The sequence below is a fragment of the Larus michahellis genome, chromosome 2 (genome assembly GCF_964199755.1).
Source record: "Larus michahellis chromosome 2, bLarMic1.1, whole genome shotgun sequence".
Lineage (NCBI taxonomy): Eukaryota > Metazoa > Chordata > Aves > Charadriiformes > Laridae > Larus > Larus michahellis.
This window is the reverse complement of record NC_133897.1, coordinates 104,328,949-104,350,705: the sequence shown is the minus strand read 5'-3', so window position 1 is coordinate 104,350,705 and position 21,757 is coordinate 104,328,949. Positions and strand designations below refer to the sequence as shown.

Below are 21,757 nucleotides of genomic sequence, written 5' to 3'. Positions count from 1 at the left end.
TTAGGATCTGAGATCCCAGTCAATTCAAGAATGTATGTGAATGTTTTGTGATACATTTAGCACAGTGACAGTACTATAAATTAACAATATGCCATCATGCTTTGGATTTTGACAGATTGTTGTATATCTTGTCCACCTAATTTTTGGGATTGCTAAAGCTATATGCTTCATGTTGTGGAGTAGCTGTGAAGCGAGGTAGGATGGGTACACCAGTTCTCTAGATGCAGGGGCTATGCATTGCAAAAATAAACAATTTGTGTTTTTTTCCTAGTAAAGCATTTCTGGTAGAGGTCAACATAAGATGGCATGAATTATAGATAAATTCAAGTTCCCAGAGTGTCTGATGCTTAGAGTGCATAGCATGGCTTGCCACATGGGAACATGACTTCTGAGGTTTTATCTGGAGTTATGTTGTGCTGTGAACCATATAATTGTTTAACAACAAAAAAAAAAGACTGAAAGTGAACAGGGCTTATTTAACCCAGTAGCATAATTTTCATCTGGGTAGCATATGTTTTAGCATATTTGGACATTCAAAAAATGGTCAGGAAAGCATGATTGGATAGATAATTTTTTCCTTTGCCCTGGTTAGATTTCTTGCTATCTTAAATACAGTCAGGAACAGAGATCTTGAAAAAACGTGATGGCATTAATGAAGCTTGAATGTTGTTGAAGCTTGCAGAGATTTTCTGCATTCCAGAAGAACAGAATCTGTTTACATTTTAAGGTGGCACAGATTTACATTTTGTAAATTTTAATTTATTCTGGATTAGTAAACAAACTAATAAATATAAGCAATTCAATATAACTCAATGAGGGAAAGTTATGAGAAGGCCCTGCTTCTGGAAACGGTCGTTAGTGTTCTTTCATAGTATATTGCAAAAGAATTCGGATCGCTGTTAGTACCACATCTAGAATTTCATAGAACAAAGTGAATAAAGCAGTATATAATTTTGAAGAGGAAAACTCAGTAACAAGTGCAATGAGGTTAGGCAAGCTCAAAGCAAGAGCCGGTTACGACTGGGTGGATAAGCCAAAATTAGACCTCTTAACGTTCATTTCGCTTCCAAGGCAAAGGCACTGGCAAGAGGGACTTCAAAGCTGCTAATTCATTACCTTCTTACCGATCACTCCAGGGGAGGGCAAAGGAGGAACAAACCTCTATGTGGACGTTCCTTACTCCATAGCAAGGTTCCTGCCTGGCCAGCTTGAGAGGAAAATACCTCTGGGTTGTTTTTTTTCCCGCCCTAACATTTCACTAGTCAGTTACTGCTTTACATGGAGATAAAGTGTGTGTGTGTAGGAACAAAAACAACGTGGTGGACAGAAATAAATCTATACGCTTCATGAAGCTGATAAGACTCTACTGTGCCAGTGGAAATGAATTCACCATGAGGCTTGATGTGTGCTGTGAACAAGATGGAAAGCAGGCTTAGTCCTTGAAGGGCACCACACACTAGTTCCTCTGCAGAAGTGTGAAAACGGTCTATTTGCATGAGCTTCACAGTTGGTGGGCTACAGTCTTTTGCTGCGAAATGCTGCACCTTCTTACTGTTACCTTAGTGATGGGCTTCCACTTCCAAATCTAGCAACTGCAGTTCCCGATTTAGCCTGCTGAAGGCTGGTCCATATGATGCTGCCTTTTGTCCTGGCTTTCCTACATGTTTAACAAACACCCTGAACCGACTAAGTGTTTGTGGAGGAAAAGTAAAAGAGAGGAAGAAGGAAAAGAAGATGTGAGAAAGGTGCTGCTTGTTTAGTGCAGAGCTGTGCCTACCTGCGTATGTCCTGAATGAAAAGCTGGGAGGGGTGGGACTAGCTTATAAAACCCAATATTTTAAAATTTCTCCCTGCAAAAACAGAGGCTCGGATGAAACTATTTCACTGGTTGGATAATTTCATGTATGTTACAGCTCTTCTATAAAGACGAGGGGTTTCTAAGTAAAGTCCAAGCGTAGATGTATATATGTATTTAATATGCTGTGTCAAAATGATCCAAGTGCTGCGCTGCTAAATTGTATGCTAGTGCTTGATGGATGATTCTGCTGGGGGGTAGTGTACGGACATGACATTTATCAATGTCTGTTATTGGAGAAACTCAACAGAGGGAGAGCAGATCACATTAAGAGGCTTGGAATGAAGAAAATGGGAATAATTTAGAATTTCATTTGTGAAATCCCTTTTACAATTAAGGAGGGTTTGTGCTGTCAGTTGCATTATCCTTTTGCAGGTCTCCTGCTTCTTGGGGGAATTTAACTATAGAGATGAGACAAGGAGGTGTTCTCTAGAAGCATTCAGTCATGGATTTATATTAAATCATCAGACTGCCAAAAAAGCTTTTTAGTGTCATGCTCAATTATAATTAGAGGTGATTAAGAAGCTTAAATATGTCACAGGCTGAGTAAAAAGTAATGCTAAAAGTAGGAATGGCATCCCAGACAAATTCCGGGTTTAAAAATTCATGCGAGAATGGATGTCAGTTGGCTAGTCAAAAATTTGTATTAAAATATGAGAAAGACGCAGCTGCTGGTGATGCTTCTTTTTTAGAATGTAGAGCTTTCTGTAATGGGGATGGTAGGCAATTAGCATTGCAAAAGCATGGGGAATTAAATACGGAAAAACGCTTAAGAGATTGTTTCAAAAGACCAAAGCCGACAGTTATATGAAATGTGTGTAAAAGTGTTTTTCTTTTTCTAGAGACTTAATACCTATAGTTGCTGCTCTGGAGTATAATCAGTGGTTTACAAAGCTGTCCTCCAAGGATCTGAAATTAGTAAGTAATAAATTGTAACAGTATACCTGATTCTACCAGGCTGTGCTGTGTTTTAGAGGATGCTATTACATTTTTCAAGGTGAACTTTTTTAGGCAAGTACAAATTGCAATCTGTTGAAGTTGGTTTTTTTTTTCCTTAATCATATCAGGAAAATATAAACTGTTGGATAGTTAATTCATGCTGTAGAAACACTGCTGAGAGTCAGGTCTTGTCAAAATTTCAAGTGAATAAGGATTGAAAACTTGTTGAGCAATAGCAGTAGCCCATAAAACTACTTTATTAGGCTTTGCTAGCTCCCTCAAACAATATTGGGTGACTAAATAGGAAATTAACTCTAAAGCAGACAGAAATCTCAGTTGCTTTGGGGAGATGTAAAGAAAATATGAAGATTCTGGTTTTTTCTAGCATACAAAGCAGGTTTTTCCTCTTAATTTTCATTGCAACTTGATGAATTTTTCTCCGAATTGTTTGAAGCTAACCCTGTGTAGTAATAAGTATGTAGTGATGTGTGACATCGATACTCTTCCACATCAGTTTTCTTTCTGAAAAGCAAGAAGGGGGCAAATCTAAGTGTGTTGGACTACTGAAGAAAGGGCCGAGAAAATCAGTCACTAGGTGACTTTTGAAAGATATCAAAATACACTATTTCTTCTAAACTTGAAAGTTTATAGTCACAGGTGGAGCTAGTGGTTTGAGAAATTGCTTTAATTTACATCCATAAGCTTTTGTTCTTAAAAATGAAGGTTGAGTCTCATCTTGTTTAAATTGATGCAATTTTATTGATCTGAAAATGCTCTTATCACATTCCTAAGCTATCATTTTCCATGAAAATTCAGTAGAAACTAGCTTATGTGATTCTTGGCAGAAGAGTAGGCAAAAAACTTTTCTTTCTTGCTGGGACATCTTACTCAGAATTATGCACAGAATGAAAGTGGACGCATTTTTAATCCTGTTGTAGTTTGCTGTTAAAATCACAATTGTTAAAAGGTACAATGCAATTAATCAGTTTCTGCTTCAATGAAATGAGATAGTTTACTTAGTTAGAAGACTGGCCGGTGTAGTTTGCTTAGAACAAGAACTGGCTGCGTTATCCGTCTGAGATACATTTATGTGAAAGTTTTTTGAAATTCTTAGCAACTTTTCTGTGGAAAACAAACTTTGTCAACCTTCAAAATGCATCAATTCCTTTAAAAAAACCCAAACAAACACAAACAAAATAAAAAAAATTATCTTACGTACATTTAGTTTTCAGTCAAAAGCACCAGGAAAACATAATTTGTTGGGCAGTAAATCTGTGCCGTAGGAACACTGCTGAGGGTCGGTATGAGGTCAGACATATCCGGGGGCCATTGAATGCTTTGTGCTTCATGAGTCCCGCTCTGACATTGTGTTTGATAGGTGGTATCCATAGTGTTTTTATAGTATATGCATGAAATTTTCCACTTTGCAATCACACTGCTGTAGAAGCATTGTGGTAATATTCTGAATTGCTGAAATATGGAAGGCAAGGACAGAATTGCGAAGATGGCTGAGTTGACAGTCTTTCAAAAAAATTGTCACCTTTACTGTGTGAGGAATTAATAAGATTTTATATGTGTGGTAGATCAGGTTTTTTTTCTTTTTAGGAGATTCAATTAGTTTAAAATTTAAAAAATCCTAGAAAACATCAGGTTGTCATTAGAGACACAGATGTCCCAGGTATGAATGTCACATTGTTTTTAAAGGTGGATAACACAATAGTTTCAGCACTTCATGATGATAACTGAAATTCAGCTTTGGACTTCACATGAAAGTTGGTGACAGTGATGTGGGGGGAAAAAAAAAAAAGGCAAATCCAGAAGCGAAATAAAAGATTATAATAAAAGGTGATGACGTACAGAGTTCACTGTATGGCTTTTGAATCATTAAGGTTTTATCTCTCTATTTGAATGAGCACAGCAAACAAACTCTTTTGTTATCATGTTTTGTTCATGGTACTTGCAAATGTCCATGCAAATTCTAGAATCCAACAACAGTAAGATCATGAGATGGGATTTACTTCTCTGTAAACTGGGAGAAGTCATACTGAAATACACTGAACCTTAAGCCGTAGTCCTTAGCAGCCTTTGGAGGACCTGTAGCTAGAGTGCTTTTGCTCTTGAGTTTTTTTGGTGGTTTTTGTTGTCTGCCTTATGACATCTTTCTCTGTGTTTAGTTATTATTCCTGGTCAGGCTCTATTCTTCTTTGCACTAGTTGCCACTTTGTTCTGAAGGATTATCATGCATATGAACAAGATTTCTTTAAAAATTAAGTGAGCATTTTTTTGAATCACAGGGTTTGGATTTTTCACTATCATTATAAAAACTCTGCCCCCTATGATCAGGTGGCCAGCTTTGTAAATGAGTTGCTTTTAGTCTGCCTTTTGCTTCCCGGAGTCTTTTCCAGAAGTCCTCTGTTGCCATCTGACTCTCTCTCTGGGATGTTCCTGGTATTCTTACTTACCATTTGTGTATGACAAAAAGCTCATCACAGCCTGGATCCCATTACTATGTACAGCTTATAACTCAGTAACCGTCTGTTCCATGTTTGTGTTCCTTAACACTGTTCTGTCTTTTCTGTGGCAGTCCACTGATGTCTGTGAGCAGATACTGCGAGTGGTGAGTAGGTCCAATCGATTGGAAGAGCTGGTATTAGAGAATGCCGGGCTTAGAACGTAAGTAATTCCTTTGAAATGTTGCATTAGTTACTGCTTACTCCCATCAAAACGGATGTGTCATGTGTGTTAACCAGAATAAGCATTACAAAAACTTATGATCAATGTCTGCTTTGTCTGAGGAGCCTGTAGTCACAAGCTTTTTGTCAGGTTTTCCAGAGGTTCCTTAAGTCCAAGAAATCCCTTTAAACTGATTTTTTTTTTTTTTTTTTTTTTAAGAATCTGCCTGGAGAGTTGGGTTAAGTGGAACAAAATAGATTGGATAAGAACACAAACCCCAAATCAGCTTACACTGTTCCTCTCCAAATACGGTTGCCAATAGAAGTATGAACACCTTTTTATCATTTAAAAAACAGTGTTTGAGGTTTTGTTGAAAAAGCGTACTATTCCATCTCGCACAACAGATTGTTTCATTCCCAAGAGAGCTGTCTTATCTTACTGTGAATTGCAGTCTGCTCAAATATAACAGGACATCTACATTAGCAACTTTTTTAAAGAAGCAAGAAAGTAGATAATTAAGTTTAATGCCTTGTCATAGCCTTAAAAGAAAGGTACGTAGAGGTAAGCCATACAGTTTAATCCTTGTATATATAGGTATTTGCTTTTTTCCTATCACAGGAAATAGAAGCAAAGTTCAAATTACAAACTAGCTCAGTTGGAAGTATTTGTACCTTGTGTTAGTGTTAGAATAGTATCCAAGACCATGTAGAGAAGATAAACTCTAGTGCTGATGAATTTTTATGTTAATAAAAAAAGCAGTGGAAAGGTGAGAGAAGCAGAACACTATAGTGAATTGCAAATAAAGACGGGAAACAAGCACAGGGGAAATATTTGGTGTGCTTTACATTATCTCCTCTTTCATTGTTTGGATTGTTTTCCCCTTATTTTAAAAAGGGTTTTGCATTGAAATACCTTTAAAAGAGAATTGCCTAAATGACACGGGAAACTTGAGGTGGAGTTTGGAATGACACCCAAACTTTCTGATCACTAGCGCACTGCCTTTAATAGCTGTCATTCAAACATAAGCACCTGATTGTAATCTCATTTTTCTTGCAGTATGTGCCATGAAATCCAGTGATAATTATTAATATTAAAAGATACGTTGACTACCTTTGCACATGGCCTGCCTTAACTTATCATAATTGGATTAACTGGTTTCAGTTTTAACAGGACTTGACAGATAATCAGCCTGTGACTTTGGTTTTCATGTCTCCATCTACATGCACGGTGTTTGGCATTTTGCCTTGGTGCGTATCTGCTCTGATCAGCACTGTCTGTCTGTTTTTGTCAAGGACGCATTCGTCGCTTTTGCCATTTATCATATCTGCTTCCTAGGAGGAAATCCTGTTGTTGCTGGGTGTCTTCCTTGACATAGTTTACAGACCAGTCATTTTTAATGAGCTGTGACAGACTGCTGGACCAGGGTTAAGAAAGCGCTACCAAGAGCAGTGCTTTCAGAAATACCTTAGCAGCTGCAAGAGCATATTTCTTCCTGCAGCAGAGTCAGTTTAATACTATTTCATTCTTTTCTACCTCTAGCTATTCGTTTCTGTGATTTGGTTTGGGCCACGGCCCCATAAACACTTGTCATTGTCCCAGCTGATGAGACAGCAAACTATTGTGAAGTAGTAGTTGTAAGGACCCAGGACTAGGGAAGTGTGGACTTGCCATTAGGGAAAACAGGTTGTCAAGTGAAACTCCATGTGTGTAAGATTTGTGCCAGTTTAGATGCTCTTGAAAATTTTATCCCCACTGCCATTTCTCTAACAGACCTAAAGGGTGCAGTCTAGGTTATGCTGGATGTCTTTAATGCATACAGCAAACACTAATGTTTTGATAAGTGTGTTAACTGAGGTCGGTGATACCCAGATTTTGAGGAAAGGAGAAAAGTTCAGGATGACCTGAATAAAGGAGCTTGAAAAGAGAGTTACATCCCTGAGGTGTTTTAGAGGAATGGGGGAATATCTGATATTCCAGAATATTAATTTCCATGAAACTGCAGGATGTGTTCTTCAGTCTGCAAAGGCCTGATTTCAGGAGGTGGTGAAAATGATCTATTTGTTGTGCTTATGCATTCTCTGAAAGCTGGTGGGCAGAATGTCCCTTCTGCCACCTACGTGGGCTTCTGCAGCCCTGCTCCAAAGGGAACGGCTGGCTATGACAGAGGGGGGATAACAGAGTTTGCTTCTGCTGGCTCCCAGAGGGCCTCTGATGTTGCGTCTCATCTGTCCGTGCTCTGAATGTCCTTAGACCTAACCATGTTAGTTCCTCCCACGCACATCCTCTTTTGTCTTACAGGGATGTTGTCTTGACAGATCTTGAGGAATTGTTTTGTTTGTCAGAGATTTTCAGATCTGTGCTATTCTTACCCTTGGTGAAATATTCTTACTCTGCCGTATGAGTAGTTACAGTGGGTCTTTTTTGGGCTTTACCTCCAAGCCGGAATATCCTCAGTTCAGGCAAGTGTGTCTGCACAATGCATACAGAGTGAATTTGATGCTTTATAGAAAGTGTCAGGCTTACATTGCATGCTCTGTAGTTGAAGTGTGAAGCCAAAAAAAGGAATAAATTTTAGGACTTGAAACAAAGAGTGGAAAAAGGAGGGGGAGGGATGTCACCCAGGTGCCTCCATTTATGGTAGAGGCTGCACAGGGAGTGGGGAAGTTGTGTTAGGTTTTTTTCCAAAATGAGCCTTGGAGCTCCATGTGCCCTACAAAGGTAATCCGGTGCTTTCTGGTGGTAGTGCCTTTGCTAAATAGTTCACGCACATCCCAGTTGTCCAAAAAGTTCTGGTAATCCTGCTTATATCGGTGGCAAAAGCTGGAGCAGGGTTTGTAAACAAGCCTGGAGGTGGAGGCAGAACACTGTAATGACAGGAATCCTCTAGGGATGAAGGAAAAGGAGGAAACTCCCCATGAAGACAGGTGGGTTGTTTTTGGTTTTGTTTTTTTTTTTTGTTTTGTTTTGTTTTTGAACTCAAAACGTCATTCTTGGCTGCACATGAGGAGCTTGATTCAGTTGCCTAAGCCACAGGCATCTAGTGCCATTTGAAATGCTGGAGGGTATCCACAGAGTGTTGGCAAAGGTAACTGAGGACCTACAGGAGATATGTAGTCTTCTGCAGCAGCAGCTGGTAGCAAAGCAGGATACCCTGAGGCCTGTCAGGTGGCACAGATTCAAGCCCAAAATCTCTTTTTGTTCAGTGTTTGTATTCACACGCTGCTTGTATCTTAAGAAGAGAATACACTTTTCCTAAAGGCAGCCCGTCATCATGCATTTGCAGCACTGGAACCTGTCCTACCCCCAGGGGTCCATCTAAGGAAATGGGGTTTCAAAGGGAAACTAAACTTCCCTGGAACACGTCTGTACTCAAGTACACCTTGCAACAACGGATAACGAAAAGCTATTGAGACTATTGCTGTCCAGTCTCCACTCTTTTCCAGAGCCTGGAAAAGGATACTACCTCCACTGCTATTCTCAGCACACAGGCTGATCATTTTTATGGTAGGCAGTATCTGTCCCGAGGAAAATGGGCAGTGTTAATTAGCACTCTTTATCAATGTAGCTGATGGCTCTCCACCGCTGGCATACAGGAGGTAAGATATTGTACTTCAAGGCAGAGATAAAGGAGCTCTGTGAAGGAAGCTCAAGGAATGTTTTTGATTTCTACATCAGTACTAACTTAGATGAAGTAAGAACATTGAAATTATAATCTTACTGTAACAAAAGCACACAGTAGGGCTAGTCCCCTAATACATGACAGCTTCCCAGTAGGTACAAGGACAGAGGATTTGTGTTAGAGCTGCTACTGGCCAACAGACTTGTGACTTAATTCAAGGAACATGCCTCCACCTGACTCAAGAGTGTGGTCATGTAGGAAAACCCAAGCTAGCTTTGAACTTAGGGCTGTGGGTGGTAGTAGTCCAGCTGCAGCAAAATGCCCTGAGATAGGGCAGTGTTCCCTTGCCTCTCAGGTGGATTTGAACAGAGGTAGGTCATGCTACTACAGCTACCTACCATAGTTGGTTAAAGTGAGTTCAAAACTATCTCTGCTACCTGGCCTGGCTGTTGTGAGCATTATAGAACTCATATACCACCGTCTCTCTTGGGACGCGTTGCTAGAACTGTGGTCAGCCAGTTATGTACTTTGATGCTTCTCACTGTAAAAAGAAGCAAGCAAGGACCAGTTCATCAGTGTGCTGCTGTTCTTTGAGAGTGTTATTCCTGCTGTTTTACAAGGTCAGGAATATTCCTGGTTTGTTGACCTTCTGGATATGCTGCAAAGCCCTTCTGTTTGGGTGACTGTTGGTAGAGAGCTGCTGCAGGTGAGGGGGTTGGCTTGTGAGTGAAGGAGGTAGTGTTAGACAAGTTGATGTCTATATCCCACCCATGCGTAGCATGCAGGAGATGGAAGATGTTTTAAGTTATTTTGTGTAAATCCTATTTTATATACAGTTCTTTATCAAAAATAGTTTGAGCTTTGATTGAGTTCCCTTCAGTCTCTTAAGACACCGAATAAATAAATTATAAAATACCCTGCTTTGAAAGATAGCAGATTAGCCAGATAAGCATTGTTTAAAACTGTGAAGAATCAGTTACTGCTCTGCGGTAGGATGGGTCACTTCCATCTAGTAATCCCTTGACATTTTTAAGTCTCTGAATGTGCTGTTGATACAAGAGATAACAGGAGTCTTTCTTCCTCTCTCTTCTTTTCTTGCAGAGATTTTGCACAGAAACTAGCCAGTGCCCTAGCCCATAATCCCAACTCAGGACTCCATACGATCAACCTTGCTAGCAATCCACTTGAAGACAGAGGTACTGTAACATTGATATTCTTCTCTTTCTACAAATGTAGTAGGAGGATTACTGCTGCTCTGTTCAGCTTTGCCTGAATAATAGGTTATTGTTCTGTGTATAATGCTATTGTAAATATCTGCTTTTCACAAATGACTGAGAATCACTATTCTTTTTGATTTATAGGTATCCATCAGCTTGTTGAGAAATATTTAAATGTCTTCAACCAACCATGGATTTCATTAGATTTCATTACATTTTTTTAGAGGTCTCTTTTAAAGGAAGATAGAACACAGTGACTGTTTAGGACTAGAGCGTAAATGAAGTGGTGTGCATTTTTAAAGGCAATGTAATCAGTTGAAAGATGAAGCATGAGGCAGCTTTGTTGCTTGGATTGTGTTTTCCTGGTGGCTTTGCTTTTTTATTTCAGAACATAATTCCATACAAATTTCTAGTATTGAAACTATTCGTTTTTTCAGCTTTGTTCTAGTCCATAGCATTGCCAGTACTTGGCAGCGTTCAGTAACGCTGGCATAACTGGCATCCTTACGGAGCAAAGTGCTGTTGACTCCACAAGATGGAAAATAAAGCTGAACAGCTCAGCTTTTCTCAGACTAGGCACTGCTAGGCATGATTTCAGTATATACCGAGTCAAGTCATTCCCCTCCCTTGTCTACTCTCTTTTCACCCAAGAGGCATTTATTTTTAAAATAAGGTTACATTCTTTCAGTCTGGAGTTGACCCTTCAGCGCTGCCCATGTGAGATTTCCATTTGCTTCACTTAATGCATTCCAGGCACACAGTGTTCTGGGATCAGACTATCTTGTGCTCCTGTAGGGCCAGAAGAAAAATAAGAATTTTATACAGTGAACCTTTTCTTATTTTGTTTGGTTTGTTTTGGGGAAATTTTCCAGTCAGTCTGCTGCCATGATTCAAAATGGAAAAACTGTTTATTTTGATTGCAACCTGACTGACTCAGAATGTTGTTAACACAGAATTTTGCATGTGTCTCTCCGTTCTTGCTGGTTCAGTGAGGAAAAAAAGATGGGAAGGGTTTTTTTCTTTTCCTCTTTTGTATCTCTCTTGCTTTTGAGTAGAAACAAGTATGAAAATATTTTTGCGTTTGACCCATTCAGAGTAGTTTTTTATTTAAAATTGTTCACATGAATTGCTTTGACTCTTCCGCTGATTACTGCTTTCCCTCCTTAAGAATCTGTGTCACGTGAAAGCCAATGTTTTGCTGAAGAACGTTATTATTACAATGTGCCGTAGGCCGAACTGCGTTGTACAAAAATTTGTCGTAAGTTGGAAAAAGGCTGTTAGATTGTTGATTCTGCTTTTGAAGAAGTGTATTTAGATTGTGTTATATGAAAGGGTTTTTTTAAAAGGAACTCATTTTCATCTTGAAAGCAAAACAAATGACTGAAGCATTTGGTAGATATTCTACAGTGCAGGGGATTTTTTTTTTTCAACATATCAGTGTTTTTTTGCAACGAACTTCCTTTGCAATAAACCTATAGATTCAAAACATTCTGCAGTATCCACGTACAAGATACAAATGAAATGCAGAAAGTACAAGTTGGAGAAATTAGTAGGGTTTTTTCATTATCTCAGTCTCTCCTGTCACATGTGCAATTAAAATGTGACCTTTTCATTAGAGAATTATGTAAGTTATATGAGTACTTAAAGAGAAATTAACTGTAATTGCAATGTGCAAATATTGCAGCTTTTCAGTTTAAGAAAGGTTTACATGTCCTGTAATCTGATAATCACGGTGTGCAAGGTAGAATCATAGAATCGTAGGGTTGGAAGGGACCTCTGGAGATCATCTAGTCCAACCCCCCCCTGCCAGAGCAGGGTCACCTAGAGCAGGTTGCACAGGAAGGCGTCCAGGCGGGTTTTGAATGTCTCCAGAGACAGAGACTCCACCACCTCCCTGGGCAGCCTGTTCCAGTGCTCTGCCACCCTCAGGGTAAAGAAGTTCCTCCTTATGTTTAGGCGGAACTTCCTATGCTCAAGTTTGTGCCAGTTACCTCTTGTCCTGTCCCTGGGCACCACTGGAAAGATCCTGGCCCCATCCTCCTGACACCCAACCTTTAAATATTTATAAGCGTTGATAAGGTCCCCCCTCAGCCGTCTTTTTTCCAGACTGAAGAGACCCAAATCCCTCAGCTTTTCTTCATAGGAAAGGTGTTCCAGTCCCCTCATCATCTTGGTAGCCCTTTGCTGCACCCTCTCCAGCAGTTCCCTGTCCTTCTTGAACCGGGGAGCCCAGAGCTGGACACAGTACTCCAGGTGCGGCCTCACCAAGGCAGAGTAGAGGGGGAGGATGACCTCCCTCGACCTGTTGGCCACACTCTTCTTGATGCAGCCCAGGATGCCATTGGCCCTTGGTAGATTTGCCTTTATTAAACTGAAGGGGCAACATGAATTTCACAAATAAAAGCTGGCATAATGGAGATTCAATGTAAACGTATGAATTTTGGAAAATATCTCTTGAAAAATCACCTCTGCAGGAATTGTAAATTCAACCAGATTACTTTGCTATTATAAGGGAAATAACATAGAGTTGTGTGAATTATGGGGAAGAATATATTGTTGTGCCTTTTTTGAACAAAAAACCACCTTAAGCTATTATATATTATTGAGTACCAATAAGTAAAGACATTATATTATTACATTAATGCAAGTTGTCTGTATTTCAATAACACGGGAACTGTGTTTAGTTTAATTAAGACGTAGGACCTGGCTTCAGTTCAAATACAATGCAGTGTTTATATGAAGTGATTTATGCTGAGACCAGTCTCTTAATTTGTGATTGACCTCACTTTATGGTACTGTCAATATTTGTGAGACTAACACCTGGAAAGTTTATTATCAATCTTGGCTTTAAAATCTAGCCATGCTAAAGTGATGGGAGTTTTGCTTTTGGCTCCACTAGGATCAGCATTTAATCTCATCTTTTTTTTTTTTTTTTTTTTTTTTTTAAATAATGCAAAACAAAATACTGAAGACTAGAAATACTTAAATTCAAAACCGTGTGCTTTGATGCAGTTAAGTTTACTTCTGCCATTAGAGCTGTCATCTCTGTTATGAGGTTAGCAAAAATGGGTGGCTTCAAGAGGGTTCAAGGGCCTGAGTGACCAAAATCCCTTTTTCTTTTCTGCACTTGGTTCCTGTGGCTTATAACTGGGTGGATCCTTAACACCCAGCGCTGGTAAGATGTTAAAATTGCTCAGCTTGGCTAGAGCGATAAGTGGTCTATAGATCGTTAGCTAAATGCAAAGATGGAGAGGTAAAATTATTTGCCACACGTCTTACTCAAAATGCTTCACAACAAAAATTTAATTTGTGGTATCTTTAATGATTCTGATTGTACTCCTTTTTCTCTTCTTTTGCCAGCATAACTCTACCTCGATTTTGAAAGTATATATTGGGACTAAACCAGTTTAACAAGTGTGGACAGTCAGCTATAGAATATAAATTCTGAGACCAGCTTAAGACAGATCAAGCCTCCTGCTTCAGAGGAGCTAAAAGATGTATTTTTTTTTTAATATTAGAGCTATGAAAGAAAATCCTATTAATATGACTTGATTCGTTCTTGCTGAAAGTTGTTGAAGACATCCAGTTACTATTGTGTTTTATAATAAACCATGCCAAGGCATCATCGGTCTAATATTTTGACAATATAAATGGAATACAGTATGTTGTTTTGAGCTGCATGGACATTGCACCTATCACCAACATACACAACGTGCTTTTACAGAGAGCATTAAAAAAACCCCTACAACAGTATCTGCAAGGTAGCTGCTCTTTCATGATCAATGCTAGGTAAAACATCATAAAAGCAGAGTAAACATATGTGTATTGCATACTAGCGGACTGTTTCACATCTGCATATGTGGAGAAGCGTATCAGCTTTTTCATTTACCGTGCTTTGAAACAAGTAAAAGGCTTTACCCCCTTCTCTGCCCTTTTCTCACCAAGTGAGTTGCTGTAGAGGACTATATTTCACACCTCAGGTTAAGCCTGGAGTTTCTGTGTTGATTTATTCCTCTAATAAATATTTCATGGATTGGTTCCATTGTTATTTAGGATGTGCCCTCTTAATCAAATTTCAATCTTTTGCTTAAATGGGGGGATTAAATTTACGGAGTGTGGAACTTGGATACATCGAGAAGGGACTTTAATGAAAAGTGCTTTTTTTTTTTTTTCTTTCTTTTGTTGGATTTGTGCTGATGTAGTCCAATCCATGTCAGCATCTTAATAGGTTTTTACTGTTTGGGATTGCAAGTGGTTGTAACACTTCCAAGCCCGTGTCCTGGCTCGTAACCTGTAGGCTGCTGTAAGGGAGTTAAGTGGCCATTACGACTTGGTGCCGGTTTCAGACTCTTAGGGTTTACCTCAGAAAAAAAGGGCAATGTTAGCTAACATGGGTGTCCTTCCTTTTAAAAGAAAATAAAAGTAGTCTGAAGTTTTCATGTGAAGTACCGTTGTTGGGTTTTATTTTGTGATTGATTTTTTTGTGGTTTTTTTTTTGGTTGAACCATAAAGCTTCCAGATTTCCCAAGTGCTGACTGTTTGACATGTGTAATATCTTCCCTTTGACTCCTTCTCAAAAGTATGTGTGCATCATGTAGTTTTTACACTAATTAAGGTGGCTTATTGATCGTTAACAGCAACATTCCCTGTCTGTTCATTGGTCAGCAAAGAAGGGATCTTGACTACGTCAGGCATTTCAAAGATTTATGGCCATAAAAAGACAGGGTAATTTTGGGCCCACCCCCACAGCGAGTGCAGTTCCTCCTGTAAGAGCGTTTGCCCCTGGTGTGGTTGCCGGGAAAACCTGAGATCACACAGTTAACCTGAAAATGTGCATTTTCTCTTCGCTCCCCCAACAGGTGTGTCATCTTTGAGCATCCAGTTCGCCAAACTTCCAAAGGGACTGAAACATTTGAATTTATCTAAAACCTCCTTGTCACCTAAAGGTATGTTTTATAAGCATGCCTGTTTTTCTGTTCTAAAAGTTTCAGGCTTCCATCCTAATAATACCTGTTGATATCAGATTATAGAGTAATTAATTCTGTAATTGATTTACATGTGTATTCTCAACAGCGCAGCTGCTTTTTTGGAGTCCTGGGTTGCTGAACTGTGGGCTGGGTTCTGTGTCCCCTTCAGCACTTTGAAAGACTCTTACTCACTTCTGTAAGATTTGAGCTTGAACCTGTACTGTAAAGAAAGACTGAATTTAGAGTTGGCGTAAATTATTTGTTTCATATACTCTCCAAAGAGATGTCTGAAGCAAAACTGTGGAGGGAGTCTTCCAAATGTTTTGCACAATTATTTTATGAAACCAACTGTTGTGACAACAGCTGTGAAATGGTTTGCTCTGAGTAAAGACTTCTTTGTTTTATAATTTACAAATTTCTGATTTGATATTGTAATTGAAATGTATGTATATTTTAAAAGCAATAACAGTACTGAAACACAAGTCGGAAGCTTTCAGGGCTTCTTGCATTGATGTTTTATAAATAATAGATGCACTGACCTCTTAAACAGACCACACAAACCCAGGGTCTCCTGTATGTAGAACATGACTGTTAAAAATAGAAAAAATGCACTGACATTATTGCAGCTTTTTCACAGATGTTGATGACCTGGAAAAGATGAGTGAGTTACAATCTATAAAGGACATTAGTTGACAACAGATAGGAGCCATGCTCTTTTATCCTTTTAATTATTGCTCTGTGAAAAGCAGATTCTGTGTTATCTAAGCTTTAAGGGTTGACCTGGGGAAATGTGAGTGGGGAGAGGGGTTTTTTGTTGGTTTCTATGAGTGTTCTGTAGCTCTTGTTATGCTTAAATAAATAGTAAACCCTTAGCTGAATTTATTCAATCATCAGTTTCATTAAAAAGACTTTATTACACTCTGGGGTTGTTTTTTTCCACTGCTGACTCCATTTTTGGTGGCAAGCAATTGATTAAGAATCTTGACTAACCTTACATGTACTTTTGAGATTAGATGTTCATGAATTTGACAGAAATTCATGCAGTTCTGGTATGTTCATTCACCCTGTGCTTTTCTTCATGTGATCTGAATGATTTCAGCAAGTTCTTGTGCTCGTTCAGGCAAGAGAACATTCTAGCTACGCTTCTGTCCTCATAAAGAGTAAATGCCAGCTTGATGAAGTTCATCCACAAAACTCTTGTCAGTAAAAATGAATTCTGAGGTTATGAAAAGAATTTGAAAGGTTTTTAACACACTTTTTAAAGACAATCTTTTAACAAAAGCTGAAAATATATTCCAGTATATCCAATACTGACCTCATGTGAGTCCTGGTCCAGACTGGATTGCAATAACTGTCGGCTGTCCGGAGAGTAACATATCACCATGAATGTTGCCTGATGGCAGCACCTCAGAATTACTTAAAAAAGTGTATGCAATGTCTCAAAATTGGAATTCTTATAACTCCCTGGACCTGAAGAGACTCAGCTTCACCTCTCTGGTTGTCTGCAAAGCTGTCTGTCTTTAGACAGTTTTCCTTTAACATAAGAAGACAGTACTGAATTGGTTTTAACTTGGGAGGTTGTTTTTGAACTTGTAATATTGAGGGGGGAATATCGTAATGTTTTCTGTAGGGAAAGTCTAAAGGAGACCTTAGATCTTGGATTCATTAGAGTTCAAGGTGCATGGATGTTTTTTTCCCAGCCCTTTTTTTTTTTTTTTATTTTTTTATTTTTTATTTTGAGCTTTTAAGTTTCAGAAATTCTGTACAAACCCGCATGGGTTTTGACCTTATTTAGAAAGTGCTTTCTATTCGAGATAAGTTTCTAAGATTGAGAAGTGAAGTTCAGGTGGTAACCTCCCAGCTGATCTTTCTTCAAATATTGTATCTCTAAGTTCCGGAGAGCTATTAACAATCTGAGCCTCCTGAGAGTGGTAAAAGAGCATGAAAGATTGTCTGCAAATGAAAGTGAGATTACTGTTAGAGTATAGCATGAGGTAGGTGAAGTTCAAACAAAAACGTATTGATTTGAAGATTCTGGTTAAATGGAAAATTCTAGTATACTCATTCAAAGATAGGGCTTGCTTTTCTGAGCCCGAGCAAAAGGCTAATTAAAAAATCCCTCATTCTCATTGTTTGCCTTCAGTGATGTGGCTGATTTTGAGCAGTTGACTCTTTTTAAACGTGAAACAAGCAGCAACATAACGGATTGTTTGACAGCTCTTATTGTCCCCCAAACTCAGACACTGCTTCTGAATTCCCAGAATTGGTTGTCAATAGTATATGCTGAATTGTTGACAGTATAAATTACATTAATTTCTACTTCTTGTTGCTTATAAATGCTGTTGAGAAGACTCAATAAAGTGAGTACAGAGCTATAAGCTCTAGTGGTTAAAGAGAGCTTTTAGGTCTTTCAAATTTTCAAAAAGTATTCACTTGCAGTTTACTTTTATAGATAGGGTGTGGATTCAACAATGCAATGTTAAGATGAAAGAAAAATCACATGAACGAAAAAGCTTGGAGACTTGACAAAGGTGTTACTCTGCTTTGATTCTTTGCAATATCAAAAGCCTCCTGAAACAAAGAGCCATACTACTAACATGGCAGACTTTCTTAATATGTGGAAGCTTGGAAAACTAAAGCATTTAATTGGAGTATTTTCATCTCCAGTGGCTTTCTAGCTGCTTCTTTCATATCTTCACTGATAAATCCATTTCATAATAGTTTTTAATTGAAGAATGGACATGTTCCATCCATTGAATGCCAGTCCATTTTCACTGACCGGTAGTTTTGAGAAATTGCCCAATATTATGTAGTAGATCAAAACACCTGCCTGCTTTATAGCTTTGGCCAGGCACTTACAAAACACACGCATGTAAGAAACACACGTGTACTGCTTGAAAGGCAGCAATAGCCATCTACAATAAACTAAAAACTTGGTGATAAGCTACAGGACTCTCAGGCAAAGGACAGATTTTTCTGGAGGTAGCCACATCCTAATTTCTATTTGGAAAAGCTGAAGAATTTTCGAAGCAAGCTCTGACTGGTTTGTTCCCAATGTGAGCTTTTTAATTTTAATATGAAAAATATGTATTTTTTCTGATCAAAAATTGACAGTCTTTATGCATCTCTTGATATTTTAATCAACTTTTTTTTCCTGAAATTACAGGCAAATATGTAATTGAAAGATTATTAATTTCTAGGCCTCATCAGTTGCTTTTGAAGTTCTGGCAATTATAATTGTTAATGTACTTGGTCTTCCACAGATACTTTTATCTAAATGTTATTGTTTGCAGGAAGGCACTGTCTTAACATTATGGAGTCAATTGTGTTTTAAAAATCTGTTTCAAAATGGGATTGCACTGTTAAAGCCATTGCAGACTTTGCAAAAACATTTCTTCCCTGGATCCAGGACCTATAACACACTGTGGCTCCATCAGGGAGCTCCAACAGCCACAGTCCGGGCAAAGCCGGGCATGCTGTGGCAAGGAAGAGTCTCTTATCTTCCTGGTGGTCTACCTTCCTGCTGCAGTACAGTGGTGGTAACAGGAGGTCATTAAACATTTATGTATGTCTGTGTTCACTGAAATTGTGCACTTGCAGGGTCTGGGCTAGTTTTGTCTAGAGTTTGCTAAGGTGAATGCTAACATTATTTTTTTTTTTTTTTTTGGCAGGGGTGAATAGCCTTTCCCAGTCACTGAGTGCCAACTCGCTGATCGCGAACACGCTCGTCTATCTTGACCTCTCAGGGAACGCCCTCCGCGGTGATGATCTCTCAGTAAGCACTTTCTTCTCATTTGTGAGTTAATGAACGGACGTTTTAATTTCTTGTTAAGAGATGGGCAAGGCCATTTTGTTTAGATCCTTTTTTGCATTTATTTCAGTACAGTTATAGTAGGGGTAGAAAATAACATTTTGATCTTTACTTTTCATTATGTAGTCAGAGAATCAAATTGCCCCACACGACTAAACAAATCCACGTAATTTTAGTTCATGCTTTTAGTCCTTTGCTTCTACTGATAAATGAGAAAACTGTAAGTGTGCCACTTGTTTCAGTGGACATATCATGCTCCCTGAGTTCTGTTTGAAAGTGACCAAAACAATTAAAAAACATCCTGTTCTTTTTAGTAATAAATGTATTACAAATTTTTCCTTGGAAGGTTGGAAACAACTGAGTTTGGATTTGGATTTGGAAAGACTTAATTTCTGGTTTTCAATATTCTTTTTGTAAAAATAAATCTGTGCACCTTCTTGACACATGCCATTGAAGCTCGTGATTCTTTGAAGAATGTAATTATTATTTAAAGTCCTTTGTTCAGTTTATCAGTTGCCTTAGAGGTACAGCTCTACTTTCTCCATAACAAAATCCACTTAGTTCTCAATTTGTTATGTATTCACTTTTTGACTGTTACATCCGTATTTTTCTCTCACATCAAAAGTTGTATGCATGTAAGTGTCAGGTTTTGAATTCTTTAAGTATTGAGCATCTAAAATATGCAACAGTAGAGTCACCCAATCTTACCATTTAAAGTGCAGACGTGACAGTGTTACTTTTTCACAAATCTTACTAGTTTCAGAATCATCAGCACATTCAAAGAACTAGTCTTTTCAGACACGAGGTGAAAGTTTTAGTAGGACAAGGGGATTTAAAAGATAACAAATACTTAAATTTAAATAAAGACACACAGTGAATTAGTCTTGAAGAGAGAATAACACAAAATAATGTAAAAACAAAAAGTAAAATAAAATGTACAACTTTGATAGGCAATGCTTAAACGTGATGTCTACCTACCATATTTTAAAGGACATAAATACAAAAAGGGGGGCTTTCCTTATCCTGTCAGAGAGAGAAAGATGGTTCAAATAAAAAGGTTATTAATACTGGGATCTCTTCATCTGTGGAACAGTTTTCCAACAGGAGTAAGGAAATCCTGTTATTTAGTATTTGACATAAACCCCAGCAAAGCACAGGGATTTTTAAAGCAGGGACCTTTCTTGCACTGTAGGTATAGGGGCTAAATGACCTAATTTTTAGAAAGATGAATCTATTTTAGAACTGTTGAACATGCTCTGTTTGGCTGGATTTCATGTGGAGTTGAGCGTTCCACGTTCCTGTGAATTAGGTCATACTTTTATCTTTCTGTGTTGTTCTCTGAGACTAAAAAAAGCCCAAAATAAAACAGCGTATAGTAAGAAGTTTTACATACGCTAAGATTTGCATGACATATCCTATGCATTACTGAAGTCATCAATATTAGAATCTTGTTACCTATTCTGTGTTCTCCCTTAACCTTTAATGCACTGCTGATGTTAAGAAAAACCATCGGCTTCAGATGCAAATTAGTTGCTTCCCTCATGCTTAAAGGGGCTGGCTTAAACTTACAAACCAATTAGCCGTTCTGAATTATAACAGCAACTTGACTGACATTCCAAGGTATTTCTAACTAAATTAATTATCATTTGCTGTGGAAGTGAATTGCAAAGAGTAATGTTCAGTAGGCGTAGTCTGAGCACTGTTTTTTCCCCTATCGTTTTAAAAAACGATACCCTTCAGAAGTAAAACAGGTTGTATTGATTAGGTGAAAATAAGTTTCAGACACAACTCTCATAGTGCAACTTTATAATAAAAGCCTAAAATGTAATGAGAAATAGCGATCCAGTAATCAGTGTCATAATACCAAAATTAACATGGATAATTATTTTTTTTCCCCTCTATTAATTATAGAGCCTGTACAATTTTCTGGCCCAGCCAAATGCCCTTGTTCATCTGGATTTATCCAACACGGAGTGTGCGCTAGATATGGTAAAGATTTTTTTCTGTGGAGATTCAAATACCAAGGAAACATTCCCCACCTTCTATCCTTAGGTACTTTTCTGGGTTAATATAAAGTAAAATCAATCTTCTTTGTTTTAAACCAGGTGTGTGGAGCCCTCCTTCGTGGATGTCTTCAGCATCTAGCTGTCCTTAGCCTCTCTAGGACTCTCTTTTCTCACAGGTACAGTTTAAATGCCATTACTCTTAACTCCTATAATATTTTGTCTTATAATTTCTTGCTCTCTTGTTGTGCCTTTTTTTTTTTAAGAAGAAATCTAAGACTTTATAAAAGTCTTAGAAGTCTTATTTTTCTATGAAATAGGTATTATTTATTCCAAGCAAAACATTTTCTTTCCCTTTCCGCTCTTAGCTAGATGGCTGTAAAATAAGCTACCTTGTCTAATATGTTTTTTGTGATACTGATGTAGCAGAAAGTCTATATATATCGTTTGTCTCTAAGAGGCATAACATCAGGCTTTGAAGTCTGACTGACTTAACTCCTCTTTAAATTTGGTTTTTAAAGTTTGTATTTTTCATGACTTGATGATGGTTACAAATGCTTTTTTTCCTTCTTTGTCCCTTTCTGGGAGGAAATCCCTTTGAAATGCTTGGAAGACTGAACATTGACTTTGTAGAATACTTGTATTGTAGGAAATATTAACATTAGCTTCCCTT

The 21,757-nt window shown here is 38.2% G+C and overlaps 1 protein-coding gene across 5 annotated transcripts in view; it reads left to right on the top strand.

Moving 5' to 3' along the window:
- The window catches only part of CARMIL1 (capping protein regulator and myosin 1 linker 1), a 202,066-nt gene that overhangs the window by 93,482 nt on the left and 86,827 nt on the right, over nt 1–21,757 (top strand). For all 5 annotated transcript variants that reach the window (XM_074576489.1, XM_074576488.1, XM_074576486.1 and 2 more), the window contains exons 9-15: nt 2,698–2,773; nt 5,379–5,467; nt 10,188–10,282; nt 15,163–15,249; nt 18,942–19,045; nt 20,993–21,070; nt 21,187–21,263. In XM_074576489.1, coding sequence (XP_074432590.1) covers nt 2,698–2,773; nt 5,379–5,467; nt 10,188–10,282; nt 15,163–15,249; nt 18,942–19,045; nt 20,993–21,070; nt 21,187–21,263 — 606 coding nt within the window. The remainder of the gene's footprint in view (nt 1–2,697; nt 2,774–5,378; nt 5,468–10,187; nt 10,283–15,162; nt 15,250–18,941; nt 19,046–20,992; nt 21,071–21,186; nt 21,264–21,757) is intronic.